At 52.6% G+C, this 23,304-nt stretch overlaps 4 protein-coding genes across 7 annotated transcripts in view; 3 read left to right on the top strand and 1 right to left on the bottom strand.

The window, feature by feature from the left end:
* Window positions 1-7,975, top strand: part of BSDC1 (BSD domain containing 1) — an 18,022-nt gene extending 10,047 nt beyond the window's left edge. For all 4 annotated transcript variants that reach the window (XM_019512301.1, XM_019512300.1, XM_019512299.1 and 1 more), the window contains exons 6-11: window positions 836-951; window positions 1,893-1,961; window positions 2,224-2,305; window positions 2,985-3,521; window positions 5,524-5,627; window positions 5,721-7,975. In XM_019512301.1, coding sequence (XP_019367846.1) covers window positions 836-951; window positions 1,893-1,961; window positions 2,224-2,305; window positions 2,985-3,521; window positions 5,524-5,627; window positions 5,721-5,753 — 941 coding nt within the window. In that variant the 3' untranslated portion in view covers window positions 5,754-7,975. The remainder of the gene's footprint in view (window positions 1-835; window positions 952-1,892; window positions 1,962-2,223; window positions 2,306-2,984; window positions 3,522-5,523; window positions 5,628-5,720) is intronic.
* TSSK3 (testis specific serine kinase 3) lies at window positions 7,529-11,130 on the bottom strand. Its single transcript, XM_019512302.1, has 2 exons — window positions 9,940-11,130; window positions 7,529-9,462 (listed from the first exon to the last, which is right to left on the bottom strand). Exons 1-2 carry the CDS (start codon window positions 10,109-10,111, stop codon window positions 8,804-8,806), a joined length of 831 nt encoding a protein of 276 aa, XP_019367847.1. The 5' UTR covers window positions 10,112-11,130; the 3' UTR covers window positions 7,529-8,803.
* Window positions 11,131-11,209: 79 nt separating this feature from the next.
* On the top strand, window positions 11,210-14,141 carry FAM229A (family with sequence similarity 229 member A). Its single transcript, XM_019512563.1, has 2 exons — window positions 11,210-12,266; window positions 13,926-14,141. Exons 1-2 carry the CDS (start codon window positions 12,148-12,150, stop codon window positions 14,026-14,028), a joined length of 222 nt encoding a protein of 73 aa, XP_019368108.1. The 5' UTR covers window positions 11,210-12,147; the 3' UTR covers window positions 14,029-14,141.
* Window positions 14,142-19,550: 5,409 nt separating this feature from the next.
* The window catches only part of KPNA6 (karyopherin subunit alpha 6), a 50,212-nt gene continuing 46,458 nt past the window's right edge, over window positions 19,551-23,304 (top strand). Inside the window, exon 1 of the mRNA XM_019512296.1 lies at window positions 19,551-19,650. Coding sequence (XP_019367841.1) covers window positions 19,647-19,650 — 4 coding nt within the window. The 5' untranslated portion in view covers window positions 19,551-19,646. The remainder of the gene's footprint in view (window positions 19,651-23,304) is intronic.

The following is a 23,304-nucleotide window of genomic DNA, read 5'->3' as shown; positions in this document are numbered from 1 at the left end:
TGTGTCTTTGCCTGCTCCCTAGTTAGTAAACAAGTGTCCCTATCCCAAACCATTATTGTGGCTGGCTCTCCTTGGGCCCTGTGTTGGCAGAGAACAACAAATTCCAAGCTCTCTTCCACTCCTTCCCAACCCCTTCAGGGTAGAGCTGTGGCATCCTGCAGTGCTGTGTCTAGGAAGCCTGCCAGGCAGGTTCCTGCTAAACCTGTTCTGGGGGGTTTGGAGCTGAAAATTCAACACCTTGGACTGTGAGCCCAAGGTGGCCTTTCCAGTTGGGTGGGGGCAGGGCAGAGTAAGCAGCAAGCCCGCGTGCTGGGGCAGGGGGTCAGCAGATGGACACGTGCCTTTCCCTGGCTGCTGTGGGATTCTGGTGCTGTTACATGTACTTGGGCCTCATCGCCAATTAACAGGAGACAGGCTTAAAACAAACAGGAGGAAATGTTTGTTTTTTTTTATTTTTTATACAGCATGTAGTTAACATGTGGAATTTGCTGTCACAGGATGTTGTAGAGGCAGAGTAGTATAACCAGGTTTAAAAAGGTATTAGACACATTTATGGAGGATAGGTCCTTTGGTAGCTGTTAAACAGAACAGTCAAGAGATGTGTCCTCCGACATCCCTAAACCAGTGATGGTTGATGCCAGAGAGAATGACAGGGCTTGGACTGCAAGAGACATGCCCTGTACATATGCTGTCCTTCCACAGCAGCTGCTGCTGGTGCCGTCAGAGATAGGATTGTGCTTTAGATGGACTGTTGGCATCATTCCCATTAAGCTTGCTGGGTTTTGGTTCTTTCCATGACTGCTTTGGCCTCACGGTATGTGTTTGCCCCATGCAGGCCCTCCTGAGCTCTTTGAGGCTTGGTTCTTGCAGTTTAACCTGGAGGAGAAGAAAGGGGAGATCTCAGAGCTGCTGGTGAGCAGCCCCTCCATCCGGGCTCTCTACACCAAGATGGTGAGGCACTGCTTGGTTCCTGAACTCTCTCTACAGGACCTGACATCACCCAGGTGTGGGAAGCAGGGGGGATGTGAGTGGGGGAGCTTGTACTTCTTGGGCCTGGAGCCTGAGACAGATGGGACTGGACTGTGGGCAGGTGAGCCCGACCATGTGCAAGTAGCATATAGAGCACCTCTTTTTTTCTGCCTGTGAGCTGCAGTACTTTGCCACTATGCTTGAGCTCCTAATGTCTGTTTTAGCATGCTCAGGCCCTTGAATATGTGTGCAGTGCATCTTGTACATCCAGCTGGTCCTCTGCATCTGACAGTGCAGGAAGCTTGCCATGAAGGGGGCCTCTGCCCAGAAGGGAGGGACAGGAAGGAAGAGCCCAGCAGTCAAGCTGTGAGGTGGGGAAGGTAGCCAGATTGGTGGCTAGCAATTAGAGCAAGTGGCCGGGAGTCCACACATCAGGGTTCGCGTCTCAGGTGGAAGCCGCTCACCCTCCTGAGGAATGGTGCTACCAAAAAGGGAGGGTGATTGTTGGTTTAGGAGCTTGTTATCTTTGCTTCCAGGCGCCTGTGGTAGTGCTGGGGATTTAATGAGGGTGGAATAGTTTCTCTCCTGGGTGGGACAGTGTGAAATTATGATGTGCAGGCCAACATGTACAGCTGGGTGACTTGTGTGAGACCCTGTTTTTTCCCCTAGGCTAGCAGGGCTGGGCGTACTCTGAGGTGGTGCATTCAGCCTGTGGGAGGGATCTGGTAGAGTGATCCTTGGGCTGTGGAAGCAGCTACATGTCTAGTGCAAGCCCCTGGGAGGGTAGCTGTGCTGTGCTGTGCCAGGAGAATGGTGGCTGTACACTTTCAGGCCTGATCAGGGAGCTCCCTGGGGGTGTGTCAGGCTGCACCCAGGTCACTTCATTAAGACCCTTCCTTCTTGTTTCCTTCCAACGATGCCAGGTCCCGGCAGCCGTGTCCCATTCTGAGTTCTGGCAGCGTTACTTCTACAGAGTCCATCAGCTGGAGCAGGTGGGTTGAGTGGGAGGTGCAGGGGACTGATATGCAAGGGGAGGGTTGTGCTTCAGCTCAGGGTGGGGGGCTGGCTAAAGGAGGGATATGAAATGTAACAGGGCAGGCGCTGCCAGCCCCCAAACAACAGCTGGGGACCAGCCCGTTTTCTCTGTGTCCTTGCCAGTGGTGATGCTGTGCTGCAGGGGAGCTTGAGGAGAGGGGCCTGGGAGCATGGGATGGGGGTCCAGCTGCTGATTGCTGGCCTTGTGGATTCATGCAGGAGGAGGTTCGGAGGGAAGCCCTGAAGCAGAGGGCCGAGCAGAGTGTGCATCATGAGGAGCCAGGTTGGGAAGAGGAAGAGGGTAAGTTGGATGGTAGGGAAGCCCAGAGTGGGTGAGAGCCCTAGGCTGGGTTTTTAAGGGAGAGGGGGTGTCTCTTCAGCTGCAACACTCCCCACCCTCGTGGTGTGTCTATAGGAACCGGAGTTTGGGCCCCAGACCTCTCTCTGGTGTTGTCAGCTGCACTGTGCTGATGGCGGCTGGAGCTGCAGTGTGGGCGAGATGGATTCTTCCAGCACTGCTGCTTGCAATCCTCTTCAGACAGGGTTACATACAAGACCCTGCAGTGAAAGTGCTGGTGTCTGCCTGCCTTGTTGCCTGACCCCCATCATTATACCCTCAGGGAGCTTCTAACCAGGAGGGGGTGGAGTCTGGCTGGCCCCTGCAGGACAGGCACGGCTTTCCTCCATGTTCTGTGCCTAAAAGGGCCAAACACTGCCCAGCACTGCCCTGGGAGGCTTGGGCCACAGCTGGCTGTTGTGCTCAGCCCCCAGAGTGAGTAGCCCCACATTGTCCTTCCTTTCCAGGGCACTGCCTGCTCTAGTGCTCTCCCCTCTGTGGATGTGGCTCTAGAGTGGGCAGGACGTTAACAGGGTTGTTGCTGGGACTGCCTGGGCAGGGGGGCTCCCTCCCAGCAGTGATGATCTCCCCAGTGAAGCTTTGTGTTAAGTTGCTGAAATTTGCTCTTGCCCTCCATCCACAGAGGAGTTCCTGGGCATGTCGCCGCTGCCTTGGGTGAAGTCACCTGACGAGGCCAAGAAGCCATTGGTCCCTGTAGCAACAGTGGCCCCAGCCACTCTGGAGGGAAGCCCCCTTCCCAGTCCCCAGGAGCCCTCCAAGGAAAGCTGGGCTGTGCTTGCTGCTGCCCAAGCCCCTGTGGAGGTGACCCCTTCTGCGAGCAGCGAGAGTGTCTCCCTTGTGACTCAGATTGCAAACCCTGCCTCTGTGCCTGACACGCAGCTAGAGACTGGAGCACAGCTGCCAGTTGCGCCTAGGAACCTCTCCCAAAGGCTTCTGGAAGCAACTGCTGAAGAGCCAAAGCCCACAGAGTCTGCACATTCTTCTGCAGCCGCTCGGGAGCGAGCATCCTCCTCTGAGCAAGTGGGGCTGAAGGAGCAGGCAGAGGGCAAGCCCCCGGGCAGGACAGAGACTCTGAGAGAGGATGGGCCAATGGATTTACGAGTCTTCGAGCTGAACTCGGACAGTGGGAAATCTACTCCCTCCAACAACGGGAAAAAAGGTGGGTGTGTGGGGCCAGGATCTGCTGTCAGCACTGAGCCACCCCGGGAACCCGTGCTAGGGAGTGAAGGGCACAAGATTCAGTGCAGGGTGAATATGCTGTGTTCCTGGCTGTCTTGAGCTCAGTCAGATGTGCATGGAGCTGGGGTTCCTTGGTGGATTACCCATTAGCTCCATTGCTTAACCCATATTGGGAGCCTCTGGCTGCTCAGTTTCCTGTATAACCTGTGCCCCAGTACCCCTGTCTGAGTGGATGCTCCTGGCAGGCAGTCTGCAATGGAGAAAAGTGTAGGCCAGTCAAGTATGAGATCTCTGCTCCATGCCTGAACTGCCTTCCCCCCAGCTCAGTGCAAGTCATATAGTGAGGGGCAAGTGCATTCTCCAGCTGTGTTAGTGGGGAGGTGGTCATGCAGGCTCAGCCCTGGGTATGGTGAAGCTGCGGTTTCATTACCAAATTTAAATCACTTGCTAGTTTTCCCTGGGGTTGGTCAAACTGGCAAGATTCTGATTTGCCCTGTGTCAGAAGGACTCAGAAACCACACTGAAGCTGCTGCTTGTTAGGCTGGCTCTGAAGGCTTAGGGTGGTAGGTTGCAGGTCCAGTACTTCCTCAGCCATTGGAGACTGAGATGCCACTATCAAACCACCTTGCCTGAAGGAGATTTGCAGCACTGAGAGACAGGGCCCTTGTATCAGTAACTCCCAGGCTAGAACGCCTATACGGAATAGGCAGCATGAATGGTGAAGGGGCCAGTGCAGCACTTGATTTGGCCTGTTCTGTGCTGGGTGTAGATGGTCGAGTGAGACTTCACAGAAATCTGTGCCCCAGTGGAACAAAGCAGGTCATCCTCTTCTCCCTTCCATCCGTCTGGCTGGGGGGAGGTGGCATTTCTTTGTGGAAGGGATGTGACATTCTTGTTCCCTCAGAACCATGCCCTGTACCTCCTGGAAGTGCCCCTTTCTGTCCCTCAGCCCAGTGTGTGCCAGGTACTGGCGCTGTCATGGCTGAGGTGCTGATTGCCTGAGGTGACTCTAACTCTTTTTTTTTTGTCAGCAATTGAAGCTGGACTTGTTCATTTGCTAGGGTTCAGCCTGGGGGTAGGGAGTGGGAGCTGAGTGGTTTCCCTGCCTCTTGCCCTCTGCAAGCAGATGACTCCAGGCTCAGTAGAAGTCCAGTTCCAATTAGGTGTGTCCCCTCCCTTGCCCCATTTCCCCAACCTGGTGCTATCTGCCAGTAGTGAGCTCCTGACACGTTATTTGGGGACACGGCAGCCTTTGCACTTCCTGCCCTTTGGCTTCTCATTTGCACTGCACTGCACTCATTGGCCAGGCCACTGATGAGTCAGAATTCCTGAATGCAAAGAATTGCAGTGCCCATTCACAGCTGGCACCTGCTGTAAGCAGGCTGTGTCTGGAGAGCCAGCACAGTCTCCACAGGGTGATCAAAACAAAGGGGAGTTTGCTAAGACCTCTTCACAATCTTCTGCCTTGGATTCCTGATGTTATGCAGCTCACATGGAGCCTGGCAGGGAGTGCCCTTGGCATTCCTGCACCCCACAGATATTGCAGTAGATTGACTTGAACTTCACTGTATCTGCAGATGCCCTGGCAGGGGCTGTGTCTCTTGCAGTTCCAGTACCAGAAGTCTCAATCTGCTCAGTGAAGTCCAAGGTCTCGTGCTTCAGAGAGAATGTGCTACCCTTACTTAACACCTCAGTGGCAGTAGTGAGGGCTGCTGGGGAGAGGAGGAGCTTTTTCTTTGACACTTCTATCTGCCCTTTCTCCCTCTCCCCTCACCCTAACCAAGCTTGTGGAGGAATCTGATTCATCAGGGAGATGCATAGACTGATCTTGGGTTGATGAGACTTGCTTCCACTGGAGGAAGTAGTGACCCTGGCACATGGTGTTTTAGACGTCACTCAGTCCCCCAGAGACTTGGGCTGCTTGTGTCTTTGCCTTCCAGGGGGCTGGCCCTTGGTTTAATCCTAGGGTTCTGTGGTTTCAGGCTCCAGCACTGATATCAGCGAGGACTGGGAAAAGGACTTTGACTTGGACATGACAGAAGAAGAGGTACAGCTGGCGCTCTCGAAGGTGGAGGTGTCTGGGGAGGTGAGTGCAGTGGCAGGGCCGTGTCCGGTGCTCCCAGTGGGAGGCTGGTGTAGTATCAAAGCTGACTCTCGGCTCTCTCTGTCCTGTTCACAGATGGAAGACGAAGAGTGGGAGGACTGGGAATAAGGAGGCTGCTTCCTGTGTGCACGCCACAGGCTCATTTCCACCATCCAATGTGAATTAAATCACAGACCGACAATTCCTTTCATGTGTAACTGTGCTGGGGTTTGCAGCTCTGGGCTGGAGGAGTTTTATCCCTGCTAAATCCTTTGGGTAGCTCAAACTCATGACCCATTCAGATGCTGGAGGAGGTGGCAGCAGGCATTTCACTTAGGGTGCTTGGGATGGGGCTCAGCCTCTCGAGGTCCTAGAGACCAGCAAGGTCAAATGTGACTGCCCTCCAAGACGTGGGGGCTGGAGAGGGGTCAGGTGGCATCAGTGGGTCCCTAGCGTTGAACTGGACACTAGAACACCTGGCTGGATTATTCTGTACCTCTCAGCTGCTGGTTTGCTGATTGTCTGCTTGTGTATGTGTATAACCTACAATACAGCAGCTTCAAAGGCTCTAGACTCCCAGCCCAACTAACCCCTGCAAGAGATCACTCCCTCACCCTGACCCAGGGTGGGACTGGCCAGAGGCTGGAGATGCTGCATGGAATACCCCTTCGTACTACTACACCTTCTGCTGTGAGGAAAGGCTTTTGACTGTGGGGCTTTGATCTGGAGCCAGGCCTCTCTACAGGGAATTCACTGCTGCCCCTGTCCCTTTCTGCACCTCCACTTGGCCTAGCCTCCTGTTAAGACAGGAGTCCCGGTGCTTCCTTCTGCTTCTGTTGGATGCAGCTTCTTAGAGGGAAACCCAGATTTCTGCCTGCTGAGGCAGAGGCCTCTCACAGAAAGCAGAGGGGAGTTGCTTCCTCCTTGCCCTTTCCATGGCTTCCCCAACTGTGCTGCCTCCCTCTGCTCTGCTGGGTTTCAGGAACTTTTATTTGTCCTTAATTCATCTGGCAAAGTCGTGGTTCCTGTGAGTTTTTATAGGTGGACAGTGGACCTAGGTCATAGTAGAAGCAGAACCTGTCCTTGTCAGCGTCTGTCAGTATCCAGCTCGGTCGTGTAAAAGACTTTGTTGGGTCCAGTGTCCACCACTTCTATATCAGCCTTTGTCAGCACATCCTGCCATTTTCCTCTGTTCTTAATAGAGGGGGAGGTGGAAGGTGTCTGGCAGCAGGTGGGACTTGGCACAAGCTGACTGCTGTCTCTGTTCACTTTGCTGCTTGAATCCCTGCCCCAAACCTTCCCTTCCCGCTTTTTTCCTCAAACTCCACAGGTTGTTAAAATGGCCCTGTTCCTGCTAGCTAAGGCTCCAACTCCCATTCCCCCACTGCTAGTGGCTGCTTTAGACGGACCTTCCTCTAGACCATGAGGGGGTTCCTTTCTGATCTGTCACAAAATACTCTTCCTTAGTGGATATGGCCAGTACAGTTATCTTCAGTGGACAGGGACCATCCCCACTGTCTCTGGCTTTCAGAGTATTGGATTTATCCATGGTATCTCTAGGTCATTCTGCTTCTTTAGGGCCACATAATTGAAGCTGTGGGTTTCCTTCTATTTCTAGATAACAGAAGCCTTCTGGGTCCTGGGAGCATCAGTTTTCCAACTGGGAGATTTAGACAAGAGTGACAGCTCATGTAGGTGGGTTGGAGATAGTGTCTTCCAGATCCGTGTCTGAGAGCCTGTGTAGGATGGAACACCCACTGGGACAGGGGAAAGCTTGTTGGTGTAAAGTGACCCATTGGGGTCTTTGCTGTGGCCTAGCTCTGTCCTTGACATTGGTGCATCTTGGGGAGGCAGTGAAAATGCAGCTAGGTTCCCTCTACGTGGATGTGGAACTGTCTTAACTCTAAGTCAGGAAATATTCCTATTGCCGGTAGGTCCACCATTGTGGCTGGAGGGGTTCTGTAGCAGGGCCTCTAGCCAGGAGGCCAGTAGCCATCTAGAAATATCTGAGAACCACATAAACTGCGCATAGTGCTGTGCTCTGGGGAGATTCCTGTGTATATGCTCGAGTCTAATTTTAAAACTGAGGTGCCCAGCTGGAACCTTGTGCCCCATGGTTGGAGCTGGGAGAAGGGGCAATGCTTTCATTTCTCTTCGTAATTCTTTCTTTAGTTAATTAACCGTTTGGTTGTTTGTGCAATATTCTCTCTTTTAAATTATATTGCATCTCCCAGGAGCATTTTCTAGCTGGGGCAAAAGAGATCCTAACAGCTGTTAGTTTTGTAATGATAACTTTCTCCTGAACCTTTTACAGACTTGCAGTTAACAGCGATTAAAGGAATTCTACAGAATTGGCTGTCTTGTGTTGGGTGTCTTATTTATTATCTAGAGGGCCAACCCCTCCAAAGCAGGTGGGCTTGGTGGAGCCCCAGCTGAGTGATTTCATCCTAATCCAGGTATAAACGTAGATGAAGGGGAGCCGTACTGTCCACTTGGTTAGCAGCAACTGCCTACAGCATCCCCAGGTAGTCTCCTATCCAAGGACTAGCCAGACCAGGGACTGTTTTTAGCTTCCAGGTTTGAGTGCATTCAGTCCAGGTTTTGGTTACAACCTGTCCTTTCTAAAAGAAATGTGGCATTTTGCAGCTTGCCTTACTCAAAAGACATAGGAAAGACCATTAGGATGAAAGGACATAAATATCTGCTTGGCCCAGAGATCTACTGTGCACCTACTACCCCATGGGACAGCCAGTGCTACTGGTCTTGCCTCAGTGTTTGCTCTTGTCCTGTCCAGTGGGTTGTTTCTTGGAGACTATCACTAGAAATGGTCTTGGGGAGGTGGGCAGATGTTGCCTTGTGCCTCCTTGCTTCAGTGAGGTGCTTGGGGAGAGAACTGAGGGCGCTTGGGTTCACATGCTCTTGTTTCTAGCTACAAAGCAAATGGCATGAAGGGGTTTCAGGCCACGTGGTTTTGTTTTGAATGAAATGTGATGAGAGAGAGGTCTGAGAAATGGAACAGCCCCTCCACTCTCCCTCTCTGCCTCTGGAGGCCAGCCATCCTGTGTCTGGGGCATGGGGTTGTGGAGGGGGAGGTGAGGATAGACTGGAAACCTAGCTTACCATTAAAATATGTCAGCATTTTGGAAGCCATCTGTCCCCTTTATTTGGGGAGAGAGTTATTAAGAGCTCACCAGCCATGGGTGCCAACTGACTTCTTCAATGGAAGGTCTCAGTATCATGTCTGGCTCCAAGAGGCTTTTCAAGAGATCCTGACATTCCTCTGAGATGTCCAAGTGCCCAGGAATGGAGATGCCTTTCTGCTGGTGACACAGCATCTTGGGGATGTCGGTGTCATCAAAGGGAAGGCCAGCGCACAGCATGACGTAAAGGATGACACCCATGCTCCAGATGTCCCCCTTACGGCTGTCATGAGGCACCCCCTGGAGCACTTCGGGCGCTGCATAGGCAGTGCTGCCACAGAACGTCTGGCTCAGTTCCTTCCGATTCTTGGGGAGCTGCTTGGCAAACCCAAAATCTGTCAGCTTTAAGTTGAAGCCTTGCAGCAAGGCATTCTCGCACTTGAGGTCCCGGTGCGCGACACCGCACGCGTGGCAGTAACGGATTGCCTCCACCAGCTGGTGGAAGAGCGCCTTGGTGCGGCTCTCGGGCAATGGGCCTTCGTGCAGGACACAGTCAAAGACGTCCCCGTCCTCTGCTAGCTCCATCACCAAGTAGATCTTCCTGTCGGACTCCAGCATTTCGTACACGCGGATGATGTTCTTGTGATCCAAGCGTTTGACAATCTGGAGCTCTCGAGGCAGGAATCTCTGGATAAACTCTGAGAAGAGAGAAGGCAGGTTCATTCCAGGCCCAGGAAGACAAACTAAGATAGGAATATGTGTGCTCTACCACTTCCCACAGATGCTGCACCTCTGTGCAGAGACCAGGGCTGGCAACCATTCACTGGCGAATGTCTTAAAAGATGTTGACATTGCAAATGCAACCATTTGCTCCAAGAAAATGAGCCCTTTCTCCACCCACTGGGCTATTTCAGGCTGAGAGGTGCTGGGAAGCTAAGGACAGATTATTAATACTAGCCCCTTAGTGAGAGGGGAAGTCCCCACCCTGGCGGAGCTCAGGAAGGACCAGCTTTCCCTTAGGAACTTGATCTCTTAGTCCGTGTGTTTTGGTTTTTAAATATCCATTCACTTGGGGGAAGCTGAATTATATTTTCAATCGGGAGTAACAAACTTGTAGATAGTGACCACTTCCCCAACTGTCTAGCCTGTGGCCCTCTCCGTGAGAGGCCTCTTACCTTCTGGACCTTCCTTTTTATCAATAATTTTAACTGCCACTTTCTGCTGGTGCTTTCTTGAGAAGGCCTCTTTCACCTTTGAGTATGTCCCCTCCCCAATGGTCTTTCCCAGCTGGTAGCCATTGGAGAGTAAAAACTCCTCCATCTCCTCTTGTAATTTTGGACCACTCATTCTCTCAGGTCATCATGTAGATGCTTTGATATGACATCTCTGTGCTTTGCTTCTTCTCCTGATCCAGGCCTGCATCGGTTGCAGCCCTGAATCCTAGATTATTTTCCAGCCTAGACAAAGTCCCTTGATTAAGGGGGCAGCTGGATTGGGACATCAAAATGCAAAGCCCCTATTATGATGCAACCTTGTATTTCATGAGTCAAAGGGGAGGACTGCCATGGGAGGCGAGTACCCAAAATGGGCAGTTGCTTAACCTGCCCGCAGCCCTGGGCAGTCGCACCAGGGCAGTGATGGGATAATCTCCAGGGACCTGTTTGTGGGGATTTGGGGTAAGGGATTTTTACACCTTGCAGTTACAGACTTTGTAACTCTTAATGTAACCCATATATTTGCCCCCGCTGTGGATTTATAGTGGAGTGGGCAAATTTTTCAAGATCAGATTCAAGTGAATTTGGAGGGTCTGGTCTTGTCCTCTTCCTAGTGGACATGGGGGTAACCGGCTTCCATTGTAATCTGGAGACTTGTTAGTTAGAAAAGTCTTTATAAGATCTACATGGCTGGTTGAGCACTGGAACAGGCTACTTGGAGAGGGAGGAGAGGGGAGGTCTCCGTCACTGGGAGCTAAGTGCGTGTTTGATGACCATGGGTCTGGGATGATTTAGACTGGGACAATCCTGCCTTGAGCAGGGGGCTGGGCTAGAAATGACCTCTCGAGGTTCCTTCCCCCCATGTTTTAATGGTTCTGATACAGGCAGGGGTGTCTGTGGGTTACTTCTGTCATAGTAACACTTAGTGCTTACAGAACCATCCCCATCTGTATGTCTCGGTGGTTGCCAAAAGAGGCTAGTGTCAACCTTTCTCCATTTCATGGATGGAGGAGCTGAGGTACGAAGAGAGGGAAGTGACTTGCCCAGTCACCCAGCAGCCCAGTGAGAAATTGAGCCCAGGTACTATCCCAGGAGTGGGCAATTATTTTGGGCGGAGGGCCGCTTACTGAGTTTTGGCAAGCCATCAAGGGCTGCATGGCAGGCAGCCAGGGGCAGACAAATATTAATTTTCTAGAATGGCCTGGCGGGCTGCATCTGGCCCGCAGGCCGCATTTTGCCCACCCCTGTGCTATTCACTAGGCTACACTGCCTCCTTTATCGAGGGGCTGCCCATCTTGGGCACTGCACAGAGGTGGAACAAAGATGATTCCTGCCCTATTGACTTTGTGATCTGCTTTTGGGGACCAGGGAGGGAAACGCCCTGTGGAGCAGGCTTTGTGTTTGTGCTCCGTTTTAGTTTACCAGCCCGAGTAAGAGTTCAGTGTGCAGGGCTTACGGGATCCCTTTCTAAACCCCACGGTGGATCCCCACAGGGACTGGCGTCCAGGAGGGAACATACAAATCAACCTCAAAGATTCTTTTGGTCTCGGCATCTGCAAGGTAAGACCTTTTCCTCAGCCTTTGGGGAACAGAGGCAGCTCCCATCTGCCTTCTCAGGCTGGTGGGATCTGGCCTGAAAGTAGCCCTAGATCAAGACCAGGTAAGTCTGGAGCCCTAAGACTACCCTGCTAGTCAACATGGCCTCAGCTTCTTTGTGCTCCCTGTCTGCAACCAGCTGTGGTCTTACACTTGGCAGGCTCTTTGGGGTAGGAGCTGTGGCTTTGTGTGGCAGCATGGTGCCCAACACAGCAGCCCTGGTCTGTGCTGGGGGCTCCAGGGAAGAGCCCCAGGCCTTAAGTTATAGGCTTGGGAATGCAGAGAAGGCCATGTCCTGCCATGCCCCAGCTGTCTTGTGATGTAAGAGGAGCCCTCCCGTGTCACAATGCAGAAGGCTCTCTGCCTCCTGCTTGCCTTGCTCGCATGGTGCCCTTTGCACTAGGCTCCCAGACTGCCAGGTGTACTCCTGGGAATCCTCCCAAGCCTTTGCAAAGTGAGTCAGGCCTCAGAAGGGTGTGGGAGGTGAGGGGGTGGGTGGGGCTGAGCTCCCGCCCTGCCAAGTCACCCACACTTACCTTGCTTCTCTCATCATCAAATGTCTGGGGCTAGGACATGAACTCTCAGGAGACCCCACAAGCTCGAAGATTCCCCATCGAGGCAGGAGATTCCCCCAGCCTGGCAGCTACTCCAGAAACCCTGGAGCCAGTTGCCACTGAGCACACTGCAGCAAGGTACGGGCAGTGGTGGGGGGCCTGAAGCTGAGTGTGCATGTGAGCCAGCCGTTCCCTGTGCACAGGGGATGCAGCTTCTCTTGGCTAGAGGCTGGGAAGTGACCCCCAGTGAGCACTTGGGTTCTGGGCTGGACCAGTCCTGCTTCCCCTGGATCCATCCCCTTGGTTGCTGTAAGGGCAGCTACTGTGTTTAGGTTATTCACATACATCCCCGCCTTCCAGAAACCTGGGCTCTTCTGGTCTGTGGAGAGGGAGGGTGTTGCCTTATTTTAATCTCATCAATTGCCCCCTTTGATCCTGCTGCGGGGGTGGGGGGGGGCTAGGAGTCTCAACCCTTTCCCTCTGCTCTTCAGTGTCTCCTTGGTCCAGCTGTGTTGTTCCCGAGCTCTGGGGAGGAGGCCACAGAGGCATCTCAGGTCTGGAAAGAAAGGAGAAAGGGAGCTATAACCCCATAGGAGCTGCTCCTGTTCAGGGGAGGCCAGCCCAGCCCAGCCTGGGCAGGCTGCGGCAGTCTCTTGGCTGCAAGAGTTGCCTGATTCAGCTCTGGCAAACCATGTTAACAGCCCAGGCTGGTTCCTGCAGACTGGGCACAGAAAAAAGCCCAGGGGAGAAAGAGGCCTACTGCTGCCTTGTCCTCCAGAGGGGCAGGGCTGGGTTAGGGTTAACTGTGTAGTGTGCCCTCCCTGGGTACCTGCTTTAGTACAGCTCAGTGCTGGGAGCAGATGAGATGCACCCCTGGTGGAGTCCCCTTGACTTTGGGGCTTCAGGACTTTGGTCTGGAGCCTGTGGGTGGCGGACAAGAGGGCGCAAGGGGTGCAGTGATGAGGAGCAGGGAAGGGGCTGCTGGCTTAGCAAAAGGATTACATGAGCTGGAGGAGGGCTAGGATGGCTGTGTGGGAGGTCCCTTCCCTACTGGACTGGTGTCTCCCTCACTGGGCAGAGAGCAACAGTGTGAATGGAACCAGGTTTCTACAGAAGTGGACTGGCCCTGCCACGCTCATCTTTGCCACCCTGCCTTCTCACTAAGCTGTGCCGCAGAGCACGAGACCCTGGTCAGGCCTCACAAGACTCCTGTGACCGGTGGGTGGCTCGGCTGTGCTGAGGCAGCTGCCTGGGAGCTGCCATATTAGCCCCCGGCAGCACCCGTGTGGGCTCAGGTCTTGACCCAACCCCGTGGCCTTTATCTCCTCAGACGTGCAGGCGCTGTGCAGGATCCGCCTCCCTGCGAGCGCTGAGTTTGACAATGCCGGCCCCTCTCAGAGGGGCATCTGAGGGGTCTTCCCTTTGTTCTACTGGTGGACATGGGCAGTATATTCCAGCTTGGTCTCGGGCTTCTGCTCCTTTCTCCTTGCCACCCTGGTATCCTTGGTGTAGGGGTGCAATGCCAGATCCCATAAAACCTTCCTCTGCATAAAGCCAGAGGAAAAGGGCACAAAGGACCTGTCTGAGCTGAGTGCTGCTGCCTCCCTGCCCTGTCCGGGTGGGCTCTGGTCCCCTGACGCAGTCCAGCCCCTCATGGCGGGAGCCAGCTGCTAGACTGCCAGGCCAGCCCATGTTTCTCTGCATCCAAATAAACATGTCAGCAACCTTGCACCGGCCTCCTGGGAGGCTGGAATCATCCAGGTCCCCTTTCTCATGACCCCCACTCTCATTGTGCAGGCAACTGAGAAGATGCCCAGGGTGCCACTGCCTGACGCTGCCCAACGTCCCCATTGACGTCTACATTGCCATGGGTGGGAACCGCAGGCCGCGGACTACCTAGCGGTTCCCCCAATTTGGGCTTGAGTGCTGAGGCCGCGGAGGCTGCCGCCAGCAACGCCCCGGCAGCCAGAGAACAGCAAAGGGCGCCACGCAGAACGGTGATGCACATTTTAATAAAAGGACATCTTAGAATGTTCCTCTGCATTGGGGTCCTCTGCTGTGGCTCCCGCCAAAAGACTTGGCAGGGCCTCGCCTGTGCCTGGTGCCCAGGGTCTCGGCAGGGAACGACCAGCTCCAGGTTTGTGGAAGAGGTTGCCTGGCAGAGGGCACTGCTTGTGCGGTCCTGGCTTGCTCCAGAGGCTTTGGTACCAGGCTCCGTCAGAAGCTGGTATGATTTGCTCCTGCTCCTGACAGTCTTTGGGTTCAACTTATGGGTGTCTCTCCCTGCTGGACTACCAGGGGCTGCTTCCCAATGCCCTTCTAGAACACTGGTTTGTCCCCAGCCTGACCCTCCTGTTCCCACCCTCTCTCTTCCAGCCCTGCAGCATCCGCTTGGTGTCCAACTCAGCAGGTGGGCAGGCAGCCCCTGCAAGGGCAGAGCATGGGGTGCCCTGGTTCCCAGGCTCTCCCTTTTCTCACTCTGGCCTTTCTGGTGGAAGAGGAATCAGACGGACCCTGCACTGGCTGGCTGGAAGCATAGGTAGCGCTAGCAGCCTCCTCCCCTGCTCCTGCTGGGTTTGATCCAGCCATGGGGAGGAGTGTGGGAAATGTATTTGAGCACAGAGGTTTTGCTGGACAGCCTGGGTTGGGGTCGAGGCTGATGGGGGTGACGAGAATCACTTTAACGGAGCGAAAAGGGTGAGGTTTGGAGTGTGATTAAGTCAGTGGATGGGACTGCAGGTGGTCTTGGATTGTGCAGGAGCTGAATGCTGGATGGGTGGCTGGTAGCAGGGGTGCCTCCCATAGCGTGCACTAGCACAGGGGCTGCCCACCCGCAGGGGAGGGAAGGAGGTGGCAGGGAGCCAGCAATAAGAGCATGTGTGCAGGCTGCTCCAGCCAGGTTTCCTCCAGGGCCCTGCTCTTCATCACTTGGGTGGTAGGGCACAGAGCTCTGCTGCCTCATCCCTGCCTTCCAAATGTGGAATCACTTTTATCCTTTATATCCCGAATCGCCTGTGAGTTTTGTAACCACCTTTGTTGGGGGAGAAAAGTTCTTTAATCCAGAGCTTTTCATAGGCAGATGTTGAGATGTCTATGCCTGTGTTTTGCCTTGGATGCACCAGGGGTGTGATTCTCCCCTGCATTGCACCAAGGGGCATGAGTAGCCCCCTGATTTGGCAGCATTTCAGGCCTGCTTTGCATGGGTGGGTTGGCATTTGTTTGCTTAACATCCACACCATGGAGTGTGTGTATTTAGAGCACGTCACAGCCATGTCTGGTGCTCTTAAGCAGAAAGGGGGAGATTTGTGATGGTTCTCGGGTCCAGTGGGACTTTGTGGCAACAAGTTGAGAGGTCCAGCTCCCACACACACAAGTTTTCTCCTTGTGGTCAAAGCAGTACTTCTGCTGTGATAATTAGCCTCCTTTCTGCTTGTTTTCTGCCTCTGGCCAAAGGCATTAAGCTAGCAGTTGCCAGCTCCTCGCCTGTTGAAATTGGAGGCTTCCATCATTTAATTCTGCTCTATCTGGCATGAACGGGTGTTGGAGTAGCAGGTCTGTCACGGGTACGGGGGCTGACATGTCTACCTCATTTGACTTGAAATGTTTTCCTGCCATCTTGCCCCCCATGCAAAGACGAGAGCCTGTCAGAGCTCCATACAAAGGGAAACCTGGCACTGCAGGCCACGTGCCACTCCAATGAAATTACATCTTCACCAGCTCCCACGTGCTGGGGGTTGGAGGACTCCTGCCTATGAGGATGGGCTGTGGAGCATAAGGTTGCCTGCCAGCAGCTGGCACAGAAACTCCATTTTTCCATCAACCTGCAGCTCCTGCTTTAATGTCCCTGGTTAGTGCTGCCCAGGGGTTGAGAGCAAAACTCAGACAGAGAGGAGCCTGGCAGCAGATGTATACCATCTCGTACCAGAGACTACAGGGAGCTTTGTCCCCCGCACCCAGTGTCTGAACCAGGACTGGGAGCGGGCAGGGTTAATCCAGCTATGGCTCTACTTTTGGAGTGGATAGGAATAATAGAAGGTAATGTCATTGGATTTAGCGCTGTGTGCAAAAAGCCCCCTTGTGTTGCTGTATGCTCATCTTGGATTTCCTTCCTCTCTTCTCCAAGACAAGGGATCATTAGATCATCCGGTGTGACCTTGGCAATGCAAAGACAAGAGTCTGTCAAAGCTCCTTCCACAGGGAAAGCTGGCAGGTTATGTTTTGTCCTGCTATCACTGCTGAAGCCTCTGTTTTAGAAAGCCATGCAGTCCTGCTCTGAAGCCTCAAAGGCTGGAGGAGTCGGCGCTTCCCCTCAGTGGTTTGTTCCAACAGTTGATTCCCCTGCTGCCAGACACTGGTGCCTTCATCCTAGCTTTGAACTCGGCTGACTTCAGCTTGTAGCCATTGGGTCTTGTTCTGGCCTTTGCTGATTCAGATAGTCTATAAGGTACATCTCTACCTTGCCTTCTGCCTTTGCAGCTACGTTGGAGGAAGCATTAGTATCTTGCTTCTCCCACCAGGAAGGTTTTTATATGTTGAAAATCAAATTGCCTTGAATAGTCTCTTGGATGTCTCTATGCAGCACCTCCTTCAGCCCTTCAATCATTCAGGGGTTCTTTCTGCACTCTCCCCAATTTTTCAAAACTTTTTTTTTAATACAGATGCCCAAATGGGGTGCCGCATCCTGATATCTACATCATTGATGCCATGTGTAGCATCCTCCTCATGTCTGCTTCCTTGCTCAGCAATCTCACATTGAGTTGTACGCCCATTAGGATCCCTACATCCTCTTCAGAGTGGTAGTCTTGCAGAAGCCAGTGCTGCAGCCTGGAGGCACGGCCTGCGGTTCTTTTTCCAGGACATATGAACCTTGCGCTGAGCTGCCTTTAACTACGTTATGTTTGAATGGGTGCACCAGGTGCTTCACTAAGGCAGCTGGCTCCTGCCCTGTCTCAGCAAAAGGATGGAGGGTGAGAGTGTTTGGGGCCCTCTGATGGAGGTCCCCTACGAGCAGTCTCACCTGGTGGAGAAGGCTGGAATCGACCCCAGGCAAGTCCCCGACTGGGGAGCTCCAACACTGCACAGCAAGGGATCCTGGTGTAAGAATGTGCCTAGGGGCTGCTTTCACCCCTGTCTCCTGTGACGGGAGGCTCTCAACTACTTTGTTCTCATTATTTGCCATCTGCCACAATTGATTTCAAATTAACACTTGGTCACTGCCAAAGCATATTGTCCTGATCCCTGAGGAAGCATGGGAGATCCCTTCCCCCCTTGAATCATGGCTCCCTACAGGTAACCTTTTTTTTTTTTTTTTCTTTTTTTGAGATTTGTCAGTTATGCAGCTATTGGTCCATCACTGTCATGGTGCTGTTGCACTCAATAAAAGCAGAATGTGCAGGAGCCATGCTACCTGTGCCTGGCCAAAGTCTGCCAGTTGTATTAACTCTGTTGCTTTTCCCAACTCATGTGTAATTTCCAATAATCCCATTTTTATTGATGAGGTCACTAAAACCACAGGGGCCAGTACCAATCCTGTATCTATCCCTGTGCTAAAGGTCACCCCCTCCTCAGAAATCCTGCTGTGCAAAGGCATCCAGATGGAGCAAGCTGTGTCCTATGATCACCAGAGTCTTCTGACTGCATGGAGCAGACTTGGGGGGGGAGGCGTTCTCGCAGGCATATTGTGGGGTAATTATTACAACTTCCTGGCCACGTCTGCATGAGACTCTGACTGCACGGTAGCTCGTTACTACATGGTAGCATTGCATGGCATGAAGCATGGTGTGACACTACTGCGCAGTTGGCGTTACCTAAAAGCCATTCAGCAATGCTACTGCGTGCTAACTCCAGGAACTGCGCAGTGATTTAGTACTTACCTATGCAAATACTGCACAGTCAGCGTCTCGTGTAGATGCAGCCCCTGTCATATATGGGATAAGGAAAGCTCCTGCTTCTAGCTGGGAAGGTATCATCTGATTTGTTCCTCAATGCTGCTCCTGCTTTCCTCCTCTCCACACCGTCTGGGGGAGGCTTGGGCTGGCTCACTGGTCTGTGGGTCAGCACCGACCTGCCTGCTTGCTCTCGAGGTGTTACAGCAGGTTCTGCTCTGAGCGCAGAAGACAGACAGGGGGGAGAGCCACCCCTAGGCTCCTTCTCCCCCCTGGACCCCTTGCTATGCAGTGTCAAAGCTCCCCAGGCTGGGGCCTGCCTCAGCCTTTTCCACCAAGTGAAGCTGCTTTGAGGGGGCCCCCTCGGAGCTCCCACTCCACCCTTGGGCTGGGATGGGGCAGAAACCAGTTGCCTTAGTGAGTTGGCATGGTCCTTTCCCAGCAGGATTAGCACTGCTAGCATCACACAGCTGGGGGGAGTGGGGACAGAAATGGAGCAACTAATAGCACCCTTTGCCTCTGCCAGCACACATCAGCCATATACATCTCCCTCTGCCCACAGAGCAAAGCAAACAGCCATTTACCCTGGCTCTGAGCATCAGTACCTTTCTCAGGTGGGAGGGGGGAGGGCAGTTCCCGGGTAAAGGCAGAAATCTCTCTCTCTTTATTAGGCTTAGTCCTGGGATAAGGAGCCTTTCCCCTGGGCTCTGCTCCAGTCTGGCTCAGGTGGCAGGTGCCCCTGAAATGTGGCAGGTGGGCAGCAAGCTGCTGCTCTGGCACCAGGCCCTGGTGGACAAACAGCCTCATGCAGCACGGTTGGGTTAGCAGCGCTTGCCCCCTTGGGTGTGGACAAGAGCCGGCTGGAGCTGGGGACTGTCTCCCTCTCGCCTGGTCCCTGAGACCAGGGCCCTGCCCTGCAGTGTCCATGGAGTCGGCCCATGCCCGGCGGTGCCCAGCATAGATGTCGTGGGAGCCGGAGATGCCCACACCGTGCCGGATTTAGGCTTAAACTACTTAAGCTACAGCTTAGGGCCTCGCAATAGAGATAACATAGGTGTTAGGGTCGGAAGGGACGTCAGCAGATCATCAAGTCTGACCCCCTGCCCGGGGCAGGGAAGAGCGCTGGGGTCTGACAACTCCAGCCAGGGGCTTGCCCAGCCTCCTCTTCAAGACCCCCAGGGTAGGGCACAGCACCACCTCCCTGGGGAGCCCCTTCTCCCTCGAGAGCCCAATATGAGGGGGCCTCTAAATGAGAAGAAAAAAACCAACCCCTGGGCATTTGCATTCTATGAATGTCTATTTCCTGCATACATTTCAGGTGTGGATTTCATTTGTCATAATGTGACAAAAATATCCCTCTGCCTAATACAAGAGATCCGATTCACCCAAGGAACCTTGTCTGCCCGCGGTATATATAGCTCCATACAGACAGAGCTCATCCCTCCGTGCCCAAGTCACAGGGGTCCCATGCTCGCCAGGGGGCGCGCTGTCCCTTTAAGGGGTGTCCGCATCGCGTCGCGCGGAGGTTTGTCCGCTCGCGGCCGCCGTTTCTCCCCCCCCCTCTCTGCCCGTCCGCCATATTGTGGCCGCCGCCGCCTGCGAGCCGGAGCGTCAGGAGCCGCCGGAGACAGCGATGGGTGAGGGCTGGCTCCGGGACCCGGGTGGGAGCTGGAGGGGTCCCGTTAGCAGGGTGCACGCGGCCCCGGGGGCGCTGTCTCATTCCCACGGAGACTCCTGCGCAGGCCGCGGCCTAGGCCTGCCCCGGGGGTGCGGGCCGGGCTGGGCCGAGCGGCACGCGCCTCCTTGGCGGGGGTTGATCCCGGTCTCGGGAACTTTTCTTAAAAAAAACCCGCGGCCCCGGGGCAAGCAGGACCGAGCTGGTTTCTTTCCACCGTCGCTCTCCGGCCCGGTCCCGTCGGGCTCCCGGGTCTCTGCCCTCAGGAAAGGGGCCGAGGCTGGGCGGAGAGTCGCTGCGTGGGGCTGCCTCTGTGGAGACGAAAGGGAGTAAAATACCCGTGTGCGAGTCCAGGTGTCCCTCGGCCTGGATGTGCGAATTCGGCCTCATGCCCCGACCCTCTTTCTACCCCAAATTCATTACCTGTGAAGTAAACCGGCTCTCACGCCATCAGTGAATTGCGTGTGGGGGGGGGGACGTGCATCAAAATGCAGCCTCCCACGCGGACCTCGCTGCCTGCAACGCACCTCCGTGACAGTAATGGTCGCCCCTGCCATGCGCCGTCCGCTGCAGGGGAGCCTCAAAATGGTCTTGTTCAAGCGGTTGAAATGAGTCTGGGGGTTGGTATGGTTGAGGTCTCAGAGCATGTCCTGATTTTATTTATTTATTTTTTTTGTATCTTCGTTTCTATAACTCACTTGTCTTGAAGCTTTCTCAAACTCCCCTTCTTGGAAAGTGGGTTCCCTGTATGTAAATTGGAGTTGGACACTGTTTTCCAGCAGCGCGTGTACAGCACAGAGCGAGGGAAACCCGTCTAGCGAGCAGACGATGACAGGTCACTCTTCGTAGGAGCATCGTGCTGCGTGTCCTTGATCTTCTCTCGCTTGGCTTGAAGGGAAGGCGAGATTGCCTTTTCTAGGCCGTTAATGAGTGAGGCTGAAGGGGGGGGTTGGAGGACAAACCAAAGCAACCCCGTTTAGCGTACCACAGTTTGTCCGTCCCCTCTTGAAAGCCAGGGCCGACTTCTTGATGACAGCACTATCGAGCAAGGTGTCAAAGGAAAGGCCGGTTTAGTTGCAGGCCACTAGTTCTGGGCCCCACCTGGGCAAAACGGCCTTTCCGGGATCTTTTATTCCACCTCCCAATGCCGCTTGTTTGTAAAACCACGACTTAAAAAAAGCAGCGCCGAGAGCAGGAACATGGTAGTGATGGAGCTGTGCTGTCCGGGACGCTGCATGACGTATCACAACTTGGATGTCAACTTTTGACCAGAGGTTTGAATTGAATTGAGGTTGGAAAACCATCACTTAGCTTCTCAAAACAGGGCAAACACAGGGGGAGCAGGTCCCCTTTCATGTGTCCTGCTGGTCCATGTTAACTGCTTTATGACCACAGCTAACTAAGCTCTCTGGATGAAAGCAGCTGAATAGAATAATTTAGGATTTACATTTTATATATATAAAAAAAAAAACAATAAAAAAAAACCTGCACTGGCAGATCAGTGAGGCAGTAGTTAAGTGCTCAGTTTGGATATACCAAAGCTGAGCTGGTGCAGGTAATGTTAACATAAGAGGGACAGAGCTGAAGGTATTGCTGTGTACAGCAGAGCAGTGCTGTGTGTTATGTCCAGCCCTGTGCAGCAAGCTGCGTGCTGCACAGACTGTACATACACAACATAGAGTAGTGCACCATACTTCATGCTGAAACGAAACTACTTGAGACAAAAATTTGGGCAGCTCAATTAGGTGGATACTTTGCTTTGTATATGGTTGTATGGGCTGAACACTTGTTTGTGAATGAGCGTGGAAAAGGGTCAAGATAAAGGCATGGAAATAGGATATCTGTTCAATAAACAATTTACAAACCATTGCGGAAGGCAAGTAAACTTTAGGATGACCTAAAGTCTGGGGGTGGTGGGCATATACAACACTATCTGAGTTTAACAAACTGGGTATTAGCAAAGATGAATGGTGGGCCTTTATCCCTTGTAGTCTTCTTGGGGAAGGAGTTTCAAGGCAACCTGGAATGGTGAAATGCTTGGAGCAGTTACAAACACCGAGTGTTAAGTGTTTGTTTTAGACAGCGGCCTAATCCCCTGGTTTAAGTGCCATTATACTACTCCAGCTAAGGTCAGCTTGGCCTTTATTATGCCTTTGTAGATGCTAGAGCCTGTCTATGCTGGGATACTCGACATCTGCACAAAGCATGCAGCTCTGTGGAGAAAGCAACAGAAAAGACTTGAAAATGTAGGAGGGTAATGAAGGTATCCAGGTTGTAGCTATATTGGTAAAGGAAAAAGCAATCCGGACTCATGGTAGAGGTGATATATCTTTTATTAGACCAACTAGATTTTTGCGAAAAAAAAATCTCTTTAATTGCAAGCTTTCGGGCAGACAGTTAAGGTGAAAGTGTGTCTTTGGGGATTGGCTGAAGAAAAAATGGCAACCTCTGTGTTTTATTCCCTCAGGCCTGTGTGTAATCTCAACCCAAACCTTAACAGGATTGAATTTGGTGAAAGACAAATATACCAAGTGACGCTGAATTCCCTAGAAGCAAACCTTTGCTTTTCCTCTCCCTCTGCAGCCAGCATTATCAGCAAAGTGGCTGTGCCTTCCAAAAATGAGATCACATCACAGGCTCTCGGTAGCTAAAACAGAAGGGAATGAGCCAATGGTGACTGCTGCACCAGACAGCCAAAATAATTGCATGGATAAGCATTTTACCAGCACAGAATGTGCTGTGTGCACAGCGCACAGCTGTGGGATCCAAGGCAGGCTGTGTTAAGACAGGTCTTGGCATCCGCTGAATTAGCAGATGTTTGTTTGTATTGAACGTTCAGGAAATAATTTGCCCTGAGAAGGTAAATGTGGCCCAGGTACGAAACAGAAGATAGCTATGGTTTTCTCTTCTATTTTTTTTTTTAAATAATCCTAAACTTTGTTTTACTGAAACCTTTTCAAAATAATGCTACTTGTAACACTTAATCAGTGTATCTGAAATATTGGAGAGAAACTTCAATTTACTTTCTCTGATGGTTTCTCTGCATTACTTTGCTTTTTCTTGCAAGTGAAACCTCACTGGTACAAGAGGTGAGGGACAACTTGAAAATGGGTATTGGAGCTAAAGAACAGGTTCAGTAAAAAAAACAAACAAACCCCTCTTATTTAGCTAGTTCTCAAAAGGCAACATTGAGTTAATGTTGTCCCTTCATGTGTACATGCAGCTAACTCTGTCCTGTGTGTGTATTCTTCCTGACCAACTTAATTAGATGGCCAGATATTTCTCAAATACAGCTTTAGGTTCTTTTCCCTTCAACCTTTAACCGTGGTGAGTTGTCTTAGTTTAGTTATGAACTAGTCAGAGAGAGTTTCTTAGACAAATGTTGACAGGTCCTTATCTGTAGCTGCTGCTGGTGAACCTATGGAAACTATCTGCTAGCTGGTAAAGCAGGACTCTGCATTGTGTCCTCCTTTTTTTTTCTTTTTTTTTTATTAAATGATGATTACTACCTTGTTCTTTCCCTGTCTCCTAGGACCTCACCTGTCCTCCATAAAGCCTCAGAGATTATAGCCAATGGCTTTGCAATTACTTCAGCCAATTCCTTGAGTACCTTAGG

This window comes from Gavialis gangeticus, unplaced genomic scaffold (genome assembly GCF_001723915.1).
Source record: "Gavialis gangeticus isolate Ggan-Ray unplaced genomic scaffold, GavGan_comp1, whole genome shotgun sequence".
Classification (NCBI taxonomy): Eukaryota; Metazoa; Chordata; order Crocodylia; family Gavialidae; genus Gavialis; species Gavialis gangeticus.
Note: the sequence above shows the minus strand (reverse complement) of the source record. Positions and strands in the feature narration are given on the sequence as shown.